The sequence below is a fragment of the Mercurialis annua genome, linkage group LG1-X, assembly GCF_937616625.2.
Source record: "Mercurialis annua linkage group LG1-X, ddMerAnnu1.2, whole genome shotgun sequence".
Classification (NCBI taxonomy): Eukaryota; Viridiplantae; Streptophyta; class Magnoliopsida; order Malpighiales; family Euphorbiaceae; genus Mercurialis; species Mercurialis annua.
This window is the reverse complement of record NC_065570.1, coordinates 47,552,454-47,571,456: the sequence shown is the minus strand read 5'-3', so window position 1 is coordinate 47,571,456 and position 19,003 is coordinate 47,552,454. Positions and strand designations below refer to the sequence as shown.

General features: G+C 37.3%; 2 protein-coding genes across 2 annotated transcripts; one reads left to right on the top strand and one right to left on the bottom strand.

The window, feature by feature from the left end:
* The first annotated feature begins 3,813 nt into the window (after positions 1-3,813).
* LOC126671904 (endochitinase EP3) lies at positions 3,814-5,470 on the top strand. The gene is made up of 2 exons (XM_050365727.2): positions 3,814-4,319; positions 4,990-5,470. The coding sequence occupies exons 1-2, from the start codon at positions 3,899-3,901 to the stop codon at positions 5,394-5,396; spliced, it is 828 nt and encodes a 275-aa protein (XP_050221684.1). The 5' UTR covers positions 3,814-3,898; the 3' UTR covers positions 5,397-5,470.
* Positions 5,471-5,619: 149 nt separating this feature from the next.
* LOC126671972 (uncharacterized) lies at positions 5,620-7,871 on the bottom strand. Its single transcript, XM_050365822.1, has 5 exons — positions 7,695-7,871; positions 7,292-7,609; positions 7,134-7,192; positions 6,780-7,025; positions 5,620-6,454 (listed from the first exon to the last, which is right to left on the bottom strand). Exons 1-5 carry the CDS (start codon positions 7,869-7,871, stop codon positions 5,620-5,622), a joined length of 1,635 nt encoding a protein of 544 aa, XP_050221779.1.
* Between the last annotated feature and the right edge of the window lie 11,132 nt (positions 7,872-19,003).

Here is a 19,003-nt window from a genome sequence, read left to right as displayed (position 1 = left end):
GACTGAAGCTGATAGGATCATAGGTGGCCTACTGAAGACCTCACGGGACAAGGAATCTGAAGAATCAGTTGGAGAACAAAGTGCTGAGAAAGCAAATCAGACTGAGCCTCATTCTGATAACACAGTCAAGATTGCTGATCCAGAAGCTATCTCTGCAGATCCCAAAGACGAAGCTCCTAGTGAACCTATTCCTCAGGCTAATTTGCCTTCTGAGCTAATGAGTAAATTTGCTGTCTTTGAGAATTTTTGCAGGAATACCTTTGACCAGAGCATGCTAGCTATGAAAGCAGAATTCTCCAAGCTAGTCGAATTAGCTCAATCTGAAGCTAATCCTGTTCCAGCTCCGGTCATCAGCCTCCTCAAGAAGAAAGCATCTGACTCTGACAGACTGTCAACCAAAACTGAACCAGCCTCCAGACCTCCCAAGCTGCCTATCAGACGGTCAACTCGATCAAGCTGCTCTTTCAAGACTGTTCCAATACCGAAGGGTCAGCCTGGGTCAAAGGACAGGCCTGAAGAACTGTGAAGCTAATTGAATTAGCCTGTTTTCTGAACCTGATTTACTTATGTTTTGTTTATGTTGTCTTTTTATTTCTGAACTTGGTTTATTTTGCCTTTTTGGATGACTGACAAAAAGGGGGAGTAGTAGCCCCTCTTTTCATGGTATTTTGTTAGCTTGTTAAAGCTTTTACTGCCTTGTGCATTTATGATCATATTTCATGGCATGTCATTTATGAAACTGTTTTATTTAGCTTCTTCATATATGCCATACATTCAGGGGGAGCATGCTAAATAACTCATACTACTCTTCTAGAAATATTCCTATCTTGCAAATGGAAAGGTTTTGTCATCATCAAAAAGGGGGAGATTGTTGGCTATAGGCCCTTATTTTTTATCCCTTGTTTTGATGATAACTAAAGCCCACTAATGTGTTGATTGAATTATTGCAAGGCCCAATTTCTAGAAGCATCTTGATCTTTCCTCTAGCAACAATGAAGGAGGGTATTTTCGGAATCAGCTTGAAATATACCAGCCCAGCACTATCAGGTTGTCAGTGTACCTTGTACTGCAATCAGGCTGCCAGCACTACCAAACAAACCTGAGCTCAACCTGATTGGCCAGATCAGCCTAGAATAGGCTCCTCCTCTTGTCACCATGTACACCTTGCATAGAGGATAAGAATTGAAGGAATATCCTGATGTGACTCAGCCCTACTCTCTAGAAGATTCTTGGAGTCTATAAAAGGCATTCTTCTCCATTTGCAAAGGTGTGGGAAATCAAGTGAAAAAGATCAAGTTTCCACATTCTCAAGAGCTTTCAATCCGTGGTGATTTATCTCAAAGAAAACTAGGAATAGTTTGAGTGAGAGTTCATACCATCTTTCTGTAATCATCTTGTGAGGAATAGAATAGGTTCTGGGTGGAATCAGATTTATTCTTCAAAGGGTATTAGTTTGCTGAAGCTATCAAATCAGCTTGTAAGTTACAGACTAGCTTCTGGGTAGAACTAGGGTTGTATTCTTATTGGCTTTATCTCTAGCCCGTAATAGAGATCTCAGAGTGGAATACTTAAGGATGGGGATCCTTAAGGAGTGGATGTAGGCAGGGTTGCCGAACCACTATAAAAATCTGGTGTTCAGTTTTATGCTTTAGTTTCTGCTTTACTTTAGCTTCATCTAATACTGTTTTTGAAAGAAAGCTTTTCATTTAAACTAAACATAACTTTACATCATCTCTATTTTTATACTCTGTTAAAAAGGTTTTCATAAGTCTATATCACGCAGCTCTCAAACTGATCCATATTTGATTAGCTTGTGAAGACTTTACATTCATCAGGACGAAGCTATTCCATTAGCTTTACATATTTAAGCAAAAGTTTTTAAGTCTCAATTCACCCCCCCCCCCCTCTTGAGCTACTGCTGGACCCAACATTTAGGTTTGATTAGATTTATTTGGTTTGATTTGATTGGATCAGTTTTAAGTGTGGTTAGATTGAAGTTGTCTGGTTTGTTTGAATTTTTTACAGATTTGAAGGGTATTTTGGTCAATTTATGCGAAAAGGGGTTTAGCTGATCATTAGGTAAAGTTTAGGGGGTTTACGACAGGTTTTTTAGATCAGGGGGTTTAGCGTAAGGTACCCCTAAAGTCAGGGGGCATGGCAGATTATTAGCGCCCCTGAATTTGCCAGTTTCCTCTTCTTCTCAATTTTAAAACAAAACTGAGAAGAAGAGGAAAGGAACCCTGATTTATCGTTTAACTTTAGCCACTGATTTATGTTTGTCGCTAAAATTAAATGATCTGTCGGTAAATGAACAGTGTGTTTCATTAACGCATAAATTTCGTGACAAATATGAGGGATCCGACGCTAAATCACGACAAAAAGAAGGCTGGAGAATTCCCGCCATGCAAATTTTAGGATTTAGCGGCGAATAGTAGATTTGTCGCTAAATTCGTCGGTAATAAATGCTTTAGCTCCGGATTTACAATCCGTCGCTAAGTTTCGTGGCTAAAATACCATTTTCCAACAATGGTGTACACACTTACCTCTTGAAGAAATCCAAGCTGTAAAGGGAGTAGAGAAGAAGAGCTTGGAGAAAAACTCCCAAAATTTCAAGGACTAAAAAATGGTGGATGGATTTCAACACCAACAGTTTCAAAAATCCACCAAATCAAGTGGGTTCCTCTCAAACCACACTAATCTAACTCAAAATGAGTGTAGCTAGAGGGACTTGGGGAAGATTTCATGCAAAGAGATATGACGGGATTAGGGTTTGAGGCAGAAGGATAATGATTTTGCTCGAGCTAAGCGGAGTTTATAAACCCAAAAATTGAATGGTTCTTAAGAGGTCCGGTCGAACCATCGTTTTCGGACCTCACTCAGATCTGACGATGGATTATTTTATTTCAAACATGCAAGTCTAGTGGTACACAAAACCATCACGCCCAAGTCAGAAAGTTCATCGAAACTAATCGGAAAACGACATGGTATTACAAACCATACCGAGAGAAGGTTTGCAAATTTTTGAAATCTACCTATTCAAACGAAGTTTACGTCTTCAAATCCACATTACACTAATAATTTCAGCGAAGCAAGCATCCTTATAGTTAGAAAGGTTAAATAAACGTGGAAAAAGTTCATTCATTTCACCACCATCATGCCAACTATCAAACCAAGAGAAAATTAGCTAAACCATTCTTGATAGTAAATCCAATGTTTGAAATAAAAAATATTCCCCAAACTTGAGAATCTAATTATATTATGTGTTTGGAGAGAATTTTTAGATAGACTCAGCATACCACATCATCCGTGCACTAGCCTATCACATTATGACATGTCATTAAAATAGTGGCACTACCGTAATTTTATTTATTACTTTTACACTTTTGAATAGTAATATCACGATAGTGTCATTATTTTAATGACATGTCATAATGTAATAGGTTTATTCCACGGATGACGTGATATAGACTAAGTCTACCTAAGAATTTTTTCTATGTGTTTGATATTAAATCAGCTGAATTAGCTGCACTGAAATTCAAAACCGAAATTTAAAAAAAGCAGTTAATTAAGAGCCTGTCCAGTAGGGTGAGGCCTCACCGGGGATTAGCCATATAGCTGAATAATGAAGTAAGACATTTTCAAAGCGACGACCCAAAAACATTAGTGTTATCTCACCCCAAATAAAAATATATATTTATTAGTATTAGATATAAAACAAGTCAAAGTCCACCCATACACATACCCGCAATGCACACGCCTTTTTCTAGATATCAACCACTGAATGTTCAAATTGGATTTCAAAGCACAAATCCACGTTATAATCTATATATATAACCCTTATATATCACTCAATATCAATTCACAAATCTTCTACATCTCTCTCTATCTTGTACTAAACATGGCACCATCTATAAGAAAATACAATCCAACAATATTTGTTTTCGCAGCAATAATTTTTCTTGCCGGGGCTAATGTGCTAGTACTTGCACAAAACTGTGGCTGCCCATCAACAGAATGTTGCAGCCGATTTGGTTTCTGCGGCGTAACCGAAGAGTACTGCGGCACAGGTTGCCAAGAGGGACCGTGTACTCTTCCCCCTCCTGCAAATGATGTTTCTGTAGCTGAGATTGTTACAGATGAGTTCTTTAATGGGATTATTAATGTAGCTGATGATGGTTGTGTCGGAAAAGGTTTTTATTCGCGGGAGGTGTTTCTTCGAGCTTTGGATTCGTATCCTCGGTTCGGTAGAGTTGGTTCTGTTGATGATTCTAGGCGTGAGATTGCTGCTTTCTTTGCTCATGTTACTCATGAAACTGGACGTAAGTTCTCTATTTCTACATGTCTTCTCATGATTAACTTATTATGTTTTGTCCATGAACATTCTGTTAAAGTAATTATGTTTTTAATCCGTGTTTTGTCATGAAGATAATTTTTGAATTTGATATTAAAATTTCAATCTTTATCAAAATTTAATTTTTATATCAAAATAAATTACTTTTCGAATTTTTTTCGAATTTTAAATCAAAATAAGTTAATAAAGTAGTCGACGTCTGCATTTTAAAAATATGTAATTATGTAAATTTTCATATTAAATGACGATTGACGTAAAAATCGACGTATGAATATAATTTTTCTAACCACTCTATTAGATGGAGAAATGAGGAGGGAGACAAATATAGAGAACGATATACTTCATACGATTACTAAATTAGATCGGAAAATGATATGAGATATCGCCGTTTGAAACAAAAATTAAATTTTTGATACTGTTTCAGCACAAATTATATTATTTATACCAAATTGAAATATATGAGAAAAAATTAAAACTTTTAACCCTTGAAGAGTGTAAACCACAAGTTTTGTTGACCAATTATTTATTTAAAAGCGACCTCAAAATCCTAAAGATTATTCAAAAACTAATTCACCTAATCCAGTTGTCTTTATCTTACATTTGTCTTAGCTATATTAATTAATACATTTTATGTGCAGACTTTTGCTTCATTGAGGAAATAAATGGTGCATCAAGGGACTACTGTGACGAGAACGCCACACAATATCCATGCAATCCTGACAAAGGTTACTATGGCAGAGGACCAATTCAACTCTCCTGGAACTTTAACTATGGACCTGCCGGACAAAGCATCGGATTCGACGGACTCAACGCTCCCGAAACCGTAGCCAATGATCCAGTCATTTCCTTTAAGACTGCTTTGTGGTTTTGGATGAACAATGTTCAACCAGTCATCAGTCAAGGGTTCGGAGCCACCATTAGAGCCATTAATGGTAATCTTGAATGTGATGGTGCCAATTCTGCCACTGTTCAAGCTCGTGTGAGATATTATGTCGACTACTGTGACCAACTTGGTGTGGCTCCTGGAGATAATTTAACCTGTTAAACATTGGATATATTGTTGTACGATATTCTTCAAGGCCTTTAAAAGAAAAATAAATTATCATTTATATTGTTGAAGTTGTAAGTTAGTTTATGTAGGACTTTCTTCTATTGTATTTTCTCTTCAGGGTCCACCAATATATGAAATAAAAAGATCACTTTAATGTGATTATGAAATTCGAGAAAATGAAAAGAATGGTGTTATGATGAGTAAGAGTAATTATATATTAACTCTCAGCAGTGGCGGAAGCAAGTTTCTTTTTTTTGGTGCAAGGAAAAGAGGCAAAACCTAAAACAAACGAGGAACTAATATTCTTAACATACGAAGTACCATATAGAGCATACGAGATCCAAGGCAAAAGACTAGGAGGTGGGTTATCATGATAACAACATCCAATAAGATAATCATGGCTTATCGAAGCGAGATGGTCCGCTGCAAAATTAGCTTCCCTGTAGATATGGCACACCTTATCACTCCAACTTCTGTTTATGAACTCTCGAATAGTAGAGACAATATTCGAAAATTCCGTTGCATCCTTGTTGCTCGAAATCTTATCCACAAACTCAAGGATGATCTTTTGCAACCCCTTCTTCCAAGCTAATTGGAGCCCAAGAAAAAAACTAAAGTATTCTGCATGAAGCACTGAACCATCGCCCAGAGTTGCCGAGAAACTAGCGATCCATCTCCCCAAATCATCTCTAATGATCCCACCTGCTTTAGCCACACCAGTAACTGAATTAAAAGCACCACCATTGTTAACTTTTGTCCAAAGTTCAGGAGGACAAAGCGAACAGATTTGAATATCCCGCCTCTCGCCACCAACATCTGTCAAAATATGCCTATTCGAAATAGCCCGACTAGTGTACTCAGCCCGCTGATAAATATCATTAACCACTTGGCTAACCGCTGTTCTCTGGTTACCTATAACTGTACTGTTCCGCCATTGCCAAATCCTCCATAGAGCTATCCCAAATATGCAATTCCAGTCTGCCTTATTACTGAAATTATCCTTGCCTGAAAGATTGCGGAAAATCCAGTCCTTAAAATCTAAGGAAAAGAACCTACTCCGCAAAGAAACATCAATAATCTTAAGCTAAACTTGTTTAGCGTAGATACATCTCCTTAAAATATGGTCACTATATATCTTCCTCCAAAGCATAGCAATGGGCACAAGATTTATCATTCGATATGTGTCGACGGACACGCTCCACATTACTTATGAGCTTGCCGTGAATGGTAAGCGAAATCATATGTCGGATACGTTCAGGTCCTGGCCACTTCCACACAATATTCTACCAATTCTCTTCATCATTCCAATTAGAAGCTTCCAAGGCATCAAAAGCAGTTTTAGTAGTAAACTGACCTGCCTGAGAATGACCCTAGTACATACGATCTTCCCTATAATTATGCTTAGGCGGTATAAAACTGGCAGTTTTGATAATCCAAGTATTTGGCAAGCGATTAGAGAACTTCTCCCACCACCAATCACCATTATTGTCAACAAAAGCATTCACTTTTAAATCCATCCCAGCCTCAGGAACATGACCTATAGCAACCTGATAAAGGGATAATTTATCACCAAGCCACGGGTCCATCCAAAAACGGATTTTCGACCCGTCACCAAGAGCCCATCTAACACCTTTGCACACTTTAGGCTAGATTCTATTCAGATCCTTCCAGAGATGAGAACCTCCTGAAACTCTATTGAGACTTGAAAAATTTCTATCATCGAAATTATACTTAGCTCTAAGGATATCCACCAAAAACTTATCCTTACTAGTAAGAATATGCCATCCAATCTTTAGCAGCAAAGCTTGATTCATCGAGGTCATATTTTTGAAACCTAACCCTCCATATATCTTCGGCTGACAAATGGTATTCCAATTAACCAAACTTACCTTTCTCCCTTCCTCAGAGGTACCCCATAAGAACTTCCTGCATAAACGCTCTATTTCATCACAATTCCCTTTCGGAAGTGCCAGAGTTTGCATAGAGTAAAGGGGAATTGCAGCCATAACTGACTTAGCTATTGTAGCCCTGCCCGCCATATTCAACGGCTTCACTTTCCAGTTAGACAATCTGGAATTAATACGCAACATAATACCTTTCGTATGCTTCTTAGTCAATCTGCCGTGCAGTAAAGGAATTCCCAGATAACTTCCCAAGTCAAACGTAGTGTCAAAAACTGAGCTTGGCTGCAATAGATCCTCCGATAGCTGTTGGAACATTCCGAGAGAATAAAACCTCAGTTTTATCTCTATTAATCCTTTGTCCAGAAGCCTCACAAAAAGTATTTAAGACCTTATTCACAACCTCCGCTTGATTAATAGAAGCTTCATAAAACAGGAGTAAGTCGTCCGCAAAGAATAAATAAGACAAAGGTGGACAATTTCGATTCATAATCAAGGGCTTCCACTTGCGCTTAGTACACTCATTGGTGATGAGATGGCCAAGTCTCTCAATACAAAGAACAGACATATATGGGGAGATAGGATCACCTTGCCGTAGACCGCATGTCGGATAAAAGGAATTCAAGGGGCAGCCATTTTAAAGAATGCTCATGAACGGAGAAGTAACACAATTCATAATCACATTGGAGAGCTAGCTCGGGATACCCGCCTCGAAAAGAGTATCTCTTAAAAAATCCTATGAAATTTTATCATAAGCTTTCTCCAAATCTATTTTAATCGCCATAACACCGCTACGCCCTTTCTTATTTCGCATGGAATGCAAGGCCTCTTGAGAAAGGATGGTGTTATCAGTAATATGCCGACCCGTTACGAAACTCTTTTGCGACAGATTGATGATGTGAGACATAATGACTTTAAATCTATTGGCAATAAGCTTAGTAATGATTTTACAGTTAACATTACATAAACTAATTGGTCTAAAAGACTTGAGAGAGTCTGGATTGGCACACTTCGGGATTAAAGTGATCAGAGTACGCTAACCGTCTCCGGAATTGGAGCTCCAATAAATATAGATTTCACAAAATTACAAACACCGTTACCCACAATGTCCCACTGGCTCTGTTAGAACATATCATGTAATCCATCTACCCCCAGATCTTTTAATGGGTTCATATCCCAGAGAGCCTTCCTAATTTCATCAGAATGCACGGTCTTGACCAGGTCTTCAACAAACTGTTGGGAAATAAGAGGAAATTTGCCTTTAAGGGGAAAAGGCTTATATGGAATACTGGTTTTAGAATACAGCTCCGAAAAATAAACAAAAGCCATATGCTTCAAACGATTCTGATCCTCAATAATCTCTCCCTCTGAATTTTTAAGGATCCGAATCTTATTAAATCTGTGCCATTCAATCACCTTCTTGTTGAAAAAACGAGTGTCACGGTTGCCTTCCACCACCCAATCATTTCTAGACTTTTGAAACCAAAAAAGCTCCTCCTGAAATAAAGTCTCATCTAGATCATGCCTCAACTGAGTTTCGATATCAATTAACTTCTGAGAATTATAGTTTTCACGAGCTCTCTGAATTCTGTTAAGTCCAGCAATCAAATTATCCTTCCGTTTAAAGATATTGCCAAATTCAATAGCATTCCAGCTCCTAGCATCTTTAGTGAAATCAGCTATCGACTCAACAAAAGAAGCCGATTTGTTCAAACTATTTCAAACAAGATCTTTGAAACTGCTCGTACCTGTCCACGCAGCTAGAAATTTAAAAGGTTTAGTCCCAGAATGCACTTCCTAGTGAATACTAAACCTAATAAATATGTGGTTGTGGTCTGAACGAATTCTAGGAAGATGGAGAACATAATGATAATTGAATTTGTGAATCCAAACCTCGTTACAAACGAATCTATCAAGTCTTCTTAGAAGGCTTCCACGTCTCTAGGTAAACTTGGAACCGCAATACCTAAGATCAACCATATTACAATGCTCAAACCAGCATCTGAATAACCTACAACCTCCAGAAACCCCAACAGCTCCTCCTTTCTGCTCATTATCATGCAACACAGCGTTAAAGTCTCCTCGACAAATCCATGGTTCAGATATAGCGGCAGCTAAATCTGTTAAATCTGCCAATAAATGCTGGCGAAGGTTAGCATTCGGGCTCGCATACACAATCATCAAGAGGAAAGAAGCAATGCCATCTTCAACTCTCAAATGAATAAAAAACTTATTATTAGAAAGAACTGAAATATTGTACCCATGCTTCAACAAAATCCAAATACCACCCGAAAAACCAATAGCTTCAATTCTATGATAAAAATGGAAACCACTGTGTTTGATGAATAAATCAGCCTTATCTCCACTTATTCTAGGTTCTAGAATCCCATCAATATCGATCGAGTGCTTTCTAAAAAAATCTTAAAGACACGTAAAAAGCTTTTCGATCCAGCACCTTGAACATTCCACACCAAATGTTTGTTGTTGTCTGACATTAAAAAATAATAGATGAAGAGAGCAAAAAGCATAATTATATCGGGTTATGCAAAATCCCCTCCATATCTTCAAATTCAACATCAACATCAACATTATTGTCGAGTCCTACGCAATTATCCACAAAACTCATCTCAGAATCTTTATGCACTAGGGGGTTCTCTGTATTGAGAATCTCAGGCATCATGCTCATGGAGTTATTAATCATAACTGGAGGTCCACGATCAAATTCCCAAACGTTAGAAATCCCCATGCACGTATTAACTGGCAAAGGCAACACATGAGGAATATTTGGGTTTTGATTTTCAGTATTATAGTGCACAGTAACAATAGAAGCAAGTTTCTAATAAAGGAGGGTCAAAATTTTATCGTCGGACTATTTAAAAGGAAAAATTAATGATATGTCGTTCAACTATTTTAATGGAAAAAAAGTCAAAATCAACTTATTTTTTTTTGACAAAAAAAATCAAACGTACTTACCCACAAATTTAATGTCTTTTCTTTAAGGCAAAAGATACAAAAAAATCTTCGTAGTTTTCACAAAAGTATAGATCAGTATTTTACCGTTTTTAGGTATAATGAAGGCCTCTTTGTTTTCAAATAGAACAAATTACCTTTTTTGTCCAATACTATTAGAAACACTCGTTAATGGCTGACATCTATCTCATAATCATATAGGAAAAAAGTTAAAAAAAAATTAATGTTTAAAATATTTACCAAAACTTTTAAGGGGGTAAGTGTTCTAAAAGTAAACTAAAAGGGTGTAATACCCCAAAATTTTTAATTATCTAATTGGACCACGTGTCCAGTTTGGATTCGTCAGAGTGGCGTTATCGGAAAGTTTTCCGATAAATAAGTTTTAGCAGGTCGGTTTTAGAAAAGATTATTGCGGAGAAAATTTATATTATATTTCAATTCTAAAGTTAAAATTGAAATAAAAAGGAAAAATGTCAAGAAAAGTCCAAAATGAAGTACAGGGACCAAAGTGGTAATTTAGCCACTTTGTGTCGAAAATAGAAATATTGGATTTTGACGGGAAAGTGTTAGTATCGAGCTTTGTATTATTTATCGGATATAAATAATACGTATAAGTCGTAATAAAAGAGTTTAACAATTTAGCTATGGACTAAATTGTATAAAAGAAAAGTTTAATGGAAAAATGATAAGAAACAAAAAGAACAAGGATTAAAGTAAGATTTTTGCCAAATCATATAAGAAAAGAAATATGAATCAGATAGAGGAATAGAAGCATCCAGAGACGAGAGAAATCCATCGATCGGTTTCGTTTCGCCGCCGTTTCTCCGTTCGACGTCCGATTCAAGCGATTTTCGCGGCGATTTCTTCGGAATCGAAGGCTCTATCTATTCTAAGCTTCAAATTAAGGTAAAAGTCTTGAAATTTGATGTGATATTCGAATTTATGGGCTGTTTTGGTAAAGGATGTGAATTTGACGTTTTTGGCTTGGTTTAAGCGTTTTGGTAAAAACGGAAATATGGATTTTAAAGGATTTGAGGTTGTTGATGTGTGAAGTAGGTCGGGGTGCGGCGAAACGGCCCGGAAACGATGTTTCCGGGGCCGAGCATAGCGAGCAACTATGCGCCCGCATAGCAGAGCTATGCGAGCGCATAGCACAAGCTATGCGCCCGCATAGCACAAGCTATGCGCCCGCATAGCACAAGCTATGCGCCCGCATAGCCAAGCTATGCGCCCGCATAGCCAGACTATGCGAGCGCATAGTCACGCTATGCGCCCGCACAGCGGGTCCGGAGGACCGAAATGGATTTTTAACCTAATTCGACGCGAATTTCGATAATTTTGAATATTAAACCCTAAAATTCAATAAAAGACCTCGATAAGTCAAAAAGTGAGATTTAGCTCGACGTTTTACGCGAGTAACGATAATGAAAAACGTTAAGGAAATTATATTATTCTCGAATACAAGGAATAGTATTCGATAAGTCGTGGATACGACTAAGAATTTCTGGATACGTGAATAACACTAGAATGAAACCAATACTTAAATTACGAAAGTATTATACTTATAAACATTCGAATTGCGTCTGACTATTAAACGTTAAATAATATGTATCAGACGTTCGACCAGGCAGTGAGGGCACTAGAGGTGTACTAGTACGGGCATATTACCACATCGATCTTATTGTAGAGTGGATAGCGGTCACTGTGAGTTGCACTTTACTTTCACGTATTATATATTAAAGTTATTTTATACAGATATATATATATACTGTTTATACGCATCGCATTATATATAATTGATTGAAATATTATATGTTTTATTAGTTTCTATATACAAGAACTAGTATGCGATCCGAAGAAACTAGCTACCTATTGGGTGTCAATAGGCTGTGTGATCACCAGTATCGAGTCAGTCTAGTATATTTGCATTTAAGAAATGATTTGACACAGCTGGGAGCTGATGATGATTATGAAATTTATGTGGCTGGCCACTAGCGAGTTAGACTCGCGATTGATATTTACGATTGGGTTTTGATACGAGTGAGTACTCGGCTACGGTGTAGTCTGGAGTCCCCGTATCTAGTGGCTGGGCCACTAGCGAGTTAGACTCGCGATTGATATTTACGATTGGGTTGAATGATATATGATTATTCGAGATATGTGTCGCATGCTAGGATATTAGTTTCGTACGGATCAAATACGTGTTTATATGTTTCATACTATTGTTTTCTTGAAATGCGATGCTATAATTTATAGTAATACTGTTAGTAAATGACAACTCACTCAGTATTTTCCCAAATACTGACCCCTCACCTTTGATGTCTTTCAGGTGCTTAGCTTGTGGACTTAGCTAGAGGCCAATTTTGAAGTCCAGAAGTCAGCTGTATATGTTAGTTTCTGACTTCTGTGAGTGCTGCAGTAGTGGTCCTGTGTCAACAGAATAGTAGCCTAGTCAGCAGTTTATTTTGATTGTATATATCAACTGCTGTCTTTGTTTATATGCTTTTTGATAGGCTACGTACATTGTATATAATCCACGGCCCCAGATGCCAGTGAGATGTTTGAAATACTAACTGATGTATATAGTACCGCGAGGCCAGTTCGTACAGGGTACGGTAACTAGAGCCCGCGAGGTTTTGAAACAGTTAATATATATATTTGATTATATGTTATACATATGTATATTTGCTTCCGTTGTTTATTGTTATTTGTTTATATTATATTTGCGAAAAATTAAATTGTGATTTTAGGCTTGCTACGGGTTCCGGAGCTACCACTCCCGTTCCCTAGCGCCAGTTGCGGCTCAATAGTTTTGGGTCGTGATAATGTTGGTATCAGAGCAGTTTGGTCCAGTTACCACTGCAAGTTTGTTTCAATGTTGTTTGAGAGCAGTTGGTCCAGTTACCACTGCTAGATTTGTCTGATTGTCTGTTTGACTGAAAGTATTTGTCGGTGAGTATACCTAGGACTGCAGCAAGAGTCAGACCGTAGTTGTCTGTTACTGTGTGAGTTATGCATTGATAAAATGTAGTATGACGCGCGCGAACCAGGACTATTAAGTTAGTAAGTGAATAGTATCTGTTTATACGGACGACGAAGACAACTAAGTATTTATTGCTTATAATAGGAGATAGAAGTGGTTATGTGGTTGCAAATTATGAACGATTGAGATGGTAAAGTGTTTGTTACTTGCGTTGAGATTATTAAATAAATATTTGCTTGCGAATTACGTATGGCTGGATTGAGTGTTAAATGTTTACAGTATTTTATAAGTTGATACGGGAATTGCGTGTAGAAAGGAACTCAGATGGTCGCTCATGTTTGAAATTGTTTCTTTTCAGCATGTCTGGGCAAAACGGAGCTCAGTCGCATGCTGAGGAAGAACGGGAGGAAGCGCCTCCTATATTTCAAAACGGATTTCATAATGAAGTAGGCGAACCATCTGGGGTCCATCAGAATGGATTCCCTGCAAATATTAGAGCATCACCAGAAATATATCAAAATGGCTATATGTCTGTATCGGAAATAGGTGGTTCTTCTAGAAACCGAGTTAGAATGCATTCACCGGAGATAGAGTACAGTGAAGAAGAGGAAGAGGAACCGGAGGAAGATCCGGAAGAGGATCCTGAAGAAGATCCTGAAGAAGACCCTGAGGAGGATCCTGAGGAGGATCCAGAAGAAGAATTAGAAGAAGAAGCAGAAGAGGAAAATCCTCAGGAAGAAGAGTACGAAGAAGAAGAATTAGATGAATTAGACGTCGAGGAATACAGAGGAGATTATTTCTGGTCAAGTGTGCGGAGATACCGCAATTTGAGGGAAGATGCAGACATAGCTAACAGTCAGGCGCAAATAGCCCTAAATCAGGTTAGAAGGCAGATGCGTTCTTTTTCTAGAGGGATGCTAACTGTAGGAGCGTATTCTACTGACTTTCTGCGGATGGCTGAAGGAGTCCCTAATCTGAACGAAAGCAATAGAACCATTAATCGTAGATATGTCAGGGGTTTAGGACCTCAGTTTGATGAGCTGTATGAGCACGTGGACGAACATTTCAGCACGCTTACTACAATGGCCCGTAGGATTGAAACAGAGCATGAATGGTCGGGTGATCCGATACGACCTTATTACTTTAGACGTGAGTACCACCCAGATTACGTCAGTACGTCCTCCAGAACTACAACCAACCCCTATTTCGTACAAAGAGGTGGAAGAAACTCTGGTAGAACAGTTAGGGGCCGGCATACAGGCATAGTTATTAGGGAACCTAACGTTCCGCGTCAGGCACCCCCAGGTATTAGCAATTTATATGCTTTAAGTATTGTGTTTATGTGTTTGCATTATTGTGTTTATATAATTGCTGCATTGCATAATAGAATGTCAGTAATAGGTTTTGCCTTTTGAGATAATACCTTAGAAAGCGAGAACCTATAGGAAACGTTGTGGTTAAACACACGCTTAATAAAAGAACATATAAGCATAACACACAGAAACAATAATACAATAAGCATCACAACATATAATTATCGCAAACGTAATTCCTATATTACGTTTTGGAATTTGAAGAAAGAAATGGATTGTGTACCGGGAGTCGATGTGAAACATCGGTATCTGCGTCTGTATATGACGTAGAATAGAATGTTGCAGAAGTGGATATGATGATTATAGCAATAGAAAATTTTGAATTTAATTGAGTTATCAGAGATATGGAGAAAGAAGTGATGTGACAGACGAACAGTCTGTAAATGAAAAAAATTTGACAGCAGTACAAAAATCTGAAATATACTCAATAAATATAAAGAAAGCCGTTAATAGTCGCAGAGCGTATAATCTGGAGTAAGACTTACGATTTTATGAAAATTTTAAAAGTTTTTATGATTTTTCATGGTACAATTGTGCTCAGGCATCGCATATGACATTGCATAACCACGATAGAAATGCATAAAAGAATGATTTTCAAAATTTTAGATCATGCATCATATCTTTGTAAGGGAAAAAGAAACTGCAGTTTTGAGCAACTCCTTGGTGATGAGAGATGTCATCACTCTGAGCAACAATTATACTAACGATTTTAAGTGATTTATGAAAAGTAGTTTAGAAAGAGCTGCGCAGCCGAAAGAAGTTTTAAAATCGTGTTATTCAGTAAGTAGACTCAGATGTAAAGCCCTGCGACAAATAGTAAAAGATTCTTAATAAATAAGAATAAAAATTGTAAATGAAATTTCAATAACAGAATAAAGCCATGTTAATAATTATTGTAGCAAGGCTAATAAAGTTAAAGCAAAATGGGAATAAGAAATTATCACCGGAAAGCATACGCGGATAAGCTGCGATGCACTGGCAATATTTAAGGATATAGTAATTATCCTTATGCAAGAGTAAAGGGTGAAACGACAGGGAGTCGTGCTAAACGAAGGAAACGTAACAAATACAGAAATAGAAAGGAAGGAATATGAAACGACGAAGCAGACGATTTTGCAAAACGTGAAGGTTTAAGGTTTGATGGAGTAAGAGAGATGATGATGCTATATGACTGATATTAAGTAAAGTTACTAATATCAGCATTAAGAATTAAAAGATTGCGTTAACAAAAAGGGAGAAAGGTTAAGCGTAAAATTCTAGCATAAGGAAAAGACACATGTATAGGTGTACGTATCAGTAAATGTAAGAAGGGTGAAAGATATGAAAGAAAGTATAATGAGGAAACTCATATACCCTCAAAATTTTACAAGATGATTAGAGGCATGAAAAGTTTTAGAGATATGCAAGAAGGATTATCGGAAGAAAGCAGCAGTACCAAAGCTGTTATAGATAGAAGAAGGACGTAATGAATACAGTAAGTAAAGAATAAAGTGATACTTCATTGTTATTGGACAGACAAGAGTTAATTATATCTATGGAGTCACGATGATATACGAATGAGAGGTGGTGTTAGTATAAAGAAATTAAGTTATTAAGGATCTACTGAGTATGTCAAGGATGAAAGTTAAAGATGAAGTTAGTTAAAGGCTAAAGATAAGAAAGAAATTCAATGAAGGTTAATTAATGAGAAAGATTCTCAAAACAGCTAAGCGTTAAAGAAACATATAAGATTCTTATGAGGTCATTATGAATGAGGAATTATGATATAAAGGAAAGACAGTTTTGACTGATAAGTCAATAGAAGATTCGAGGCGAACCTCAAAGGAGCAACTAAAGAGAAGAGAACGGAATAAGAATATGAGTTGTACTAAAAGGCAACTATACAAGTCATACGACTAAAAGTAACGTGAAATGAAACGTTTAAGACAATGATAAGGGATGAAGAATCATGACCGACAGAACGACGTGAAGTTCATAATAGATTAGAGGAGCAAAGGAAAGAGAAATGGAAGATAGTGATAAATGTATCAAGTTTAGCTACGTTAAGAGAAAGTGAAAGTACTTAAAATAATGCAAGTCGAGAAAGATTAATTAATGCGAAATGAGGTGTCAGATAATGATAGAAAGGAGTAAGAAATGACGAGAACCAGTAAGAAAGGAAGGTGATAATTACAGATGATAATAAAGATCATAACTGCAGGTTATGAATAAATAAATACATCAGTAAGGATGAAAATGGTGCGATGTGACCATTTATGTAAAAAAGAAGACTAGTAGCAACCTATAGCTACTAAGAAGGAAATAAGGAAGCAAGAAAACATTAAATTGTGATTAGCGACAACTGGGTAGCAATGATGCAAAGACTACAATATCAAGAATACGTCCAAGGACCATACTGTTTCGGGAAAGATAATAGATAAAGCGAAGGTGTCAGTAAGAGGATTCTCAACGGTGTGACAGCAAGCAGCTATACAAAGACAGAAAGTTATGAGAAGAGAAGTTAAAGTTAAAGTACAAGAAAAGATATAACTAATATGTATTAATGGACACTAAGGAGACAATAAGGATAAATTAAGATCCCAACAAGATTTATGAAAATTCGAGGACGAATTTTTATAAGGGGGGAAGAATGTAATACCCCAAAATTTTTAATTATCTAATTGGACCACGTGTCCAGTTTGGATTCGTCAGAGTGGCGTTATCGGAAAGTTTTCCAATAAATAAGTTTTAGCAGGTCGGTTTTAGAAAAGATTATTGCGGAGAAAATTTATATTATATTTCAATTCTAAAGTTAGAATTGAAATAAAAAGGAAAAATGTCAAGAAAAGTCCAAAATGAAGTACAGGGACCAAAGTGGTAATTTAGCCACTTTGTGTCGAAAATAGAAATATTGGATTTTGACGGGAAAGTGTTAGTATCGAGCTTTGTATTATTTATCGGATATAAATAATACGTATAAGTCGTAATAAAAGAGTTTAACAATTTAGCTATGGACTAAATTGTATAAAAGAAAAGTTTAATGGAAAAATGATAAGAAACAAAAAGAACAAGGATTAAAGTAAGATTTTTGCCAAATCATATAAGAAAAGAAATATGAATCAGATAGAGGAATAGAAGCATCCAGAGACGAGAGAAATCCATCGATCGGTTTCGTTTCGCCGCCGTTTCTCCGTTCGACGTCCGATTCAAGCGATTTTCGCGGCGATTTCTTCGGAATCGAAGGCTCTATCTATTCTAAGCTTCAAATTAAGGTAAAAGTCTTGAAATTTGGTGTGATATTCGAATTTATGGGCTGTTTTGGTAAAGGATGTGAATTTGACGTTTTTGGCTTGGTTTAAGCGTTTTGGTAAAAACGGAAATATGGATTTTAAAGGATTTGAGGTTGTTGATGTGTGAAGTAGGTCGGGGTGCGGCGAAACGGCCCGGAAACGATGTTTCCGGGGCCGAGCATAGCGAGCAACTATGCGCCCGCATAGCAGAGCTATGCGAGCGCATAGCACAAGCTATGCGCCCGCATAGCACAAGCTATGCGCCCGCATAGCCAAGCTATGCGCCCGCATAGCCAAGCTATGCGCCCGCATAGCCAAGCTATGCGCCCGCATAGCCAGACTATGCGAGCGCATAGTCACGCTATGCGCCCGCACAGCGGGTCCGGAGGACCGAAATGGATTTTTAACCTAATTCGACGCGAATTTCGATAATTTTGAATATTAAACCCTAAAATTCAATAAAAGACCTCGATAAGTCAAAAAGTGAGATTTAGCTCGACGTTTTACGCGAGTAACGATAATGAAAAACGTTAAGGAAATTATATTATTCTCGAATACAAGGAATAGTATTCGATAAGTCGTGGATACGACTAAGAATTTCTGGATACGTGAATAACACTAGAATGAAACCAATACTTAAATTACGAAAGTATTATACTTATAAACATTCGAATTGCGTCTGACTATTAAACGTTAAATAATATGTATCAGACGTTCGACCAGGCAGTGAGGGCACTAGAGGTGTACTAGTACGGGCATATTACCACATCGATCTTATTGTAGAGTGGATAGCGGTCACTGTGAGTTGCACTTTACTTTCACGTATTATATATTAAAGTTATTTTATACAGATATATATATATACTGTTTATACGCATCGCATTATATATAATTGATTGAAATATTATATGTTTTATTAGTTTCTATATACAAGAACTAGTGTGCGATCCGAAGAAACTAGCTACCTATTGGGTGTCAATAGGCTGTGTGATCACCAGTTTCGAGTCAGTCTAGTATATTTGCATTTAAGAAATGATTTGACACAGCTGGGAGCTGATGATGATTATGAAATTTATGTGGCTGGCCACTAGCGAGTTAGACTCGC

Coding starts and splice junctions, on each gene's coding strand:
- LOC126671904 (XM_050365727.2), top strand. CDS start 3,899: ATGGCACCATCTATAAGAAAATACAATCCAACAATATTTGTTTTCGCA. Junction 4,320..4,989: donor TGTTACTCATGAAACTGGAC/GTAAGTTCTCTA, acceptor TTTTATGTGCAG/ACTTTTGCTTCATTGAGGAA.
- LOC126671972 (XM_050365822.1), bottom strand. CDS start 7,871: ATGTCTGTTCTTTGTATTGAGAGACTTGGCCATCTCATCACCAATGAG. Junction 7,610..7,694: donor AAGCGGAGGTTGTGAATAAG/GTCTTAAATACT, acceptor ATGTTCCAACAG/CTATCGGAGGATCTATTGCA. Junction 7,193..7,291: donor CCTCTGAGGAAGGGAGAAAG/GTAAGTTTGGTT, acceptor TTGCTGCTAAAG/ATTGGATGGCATATTCTTAC.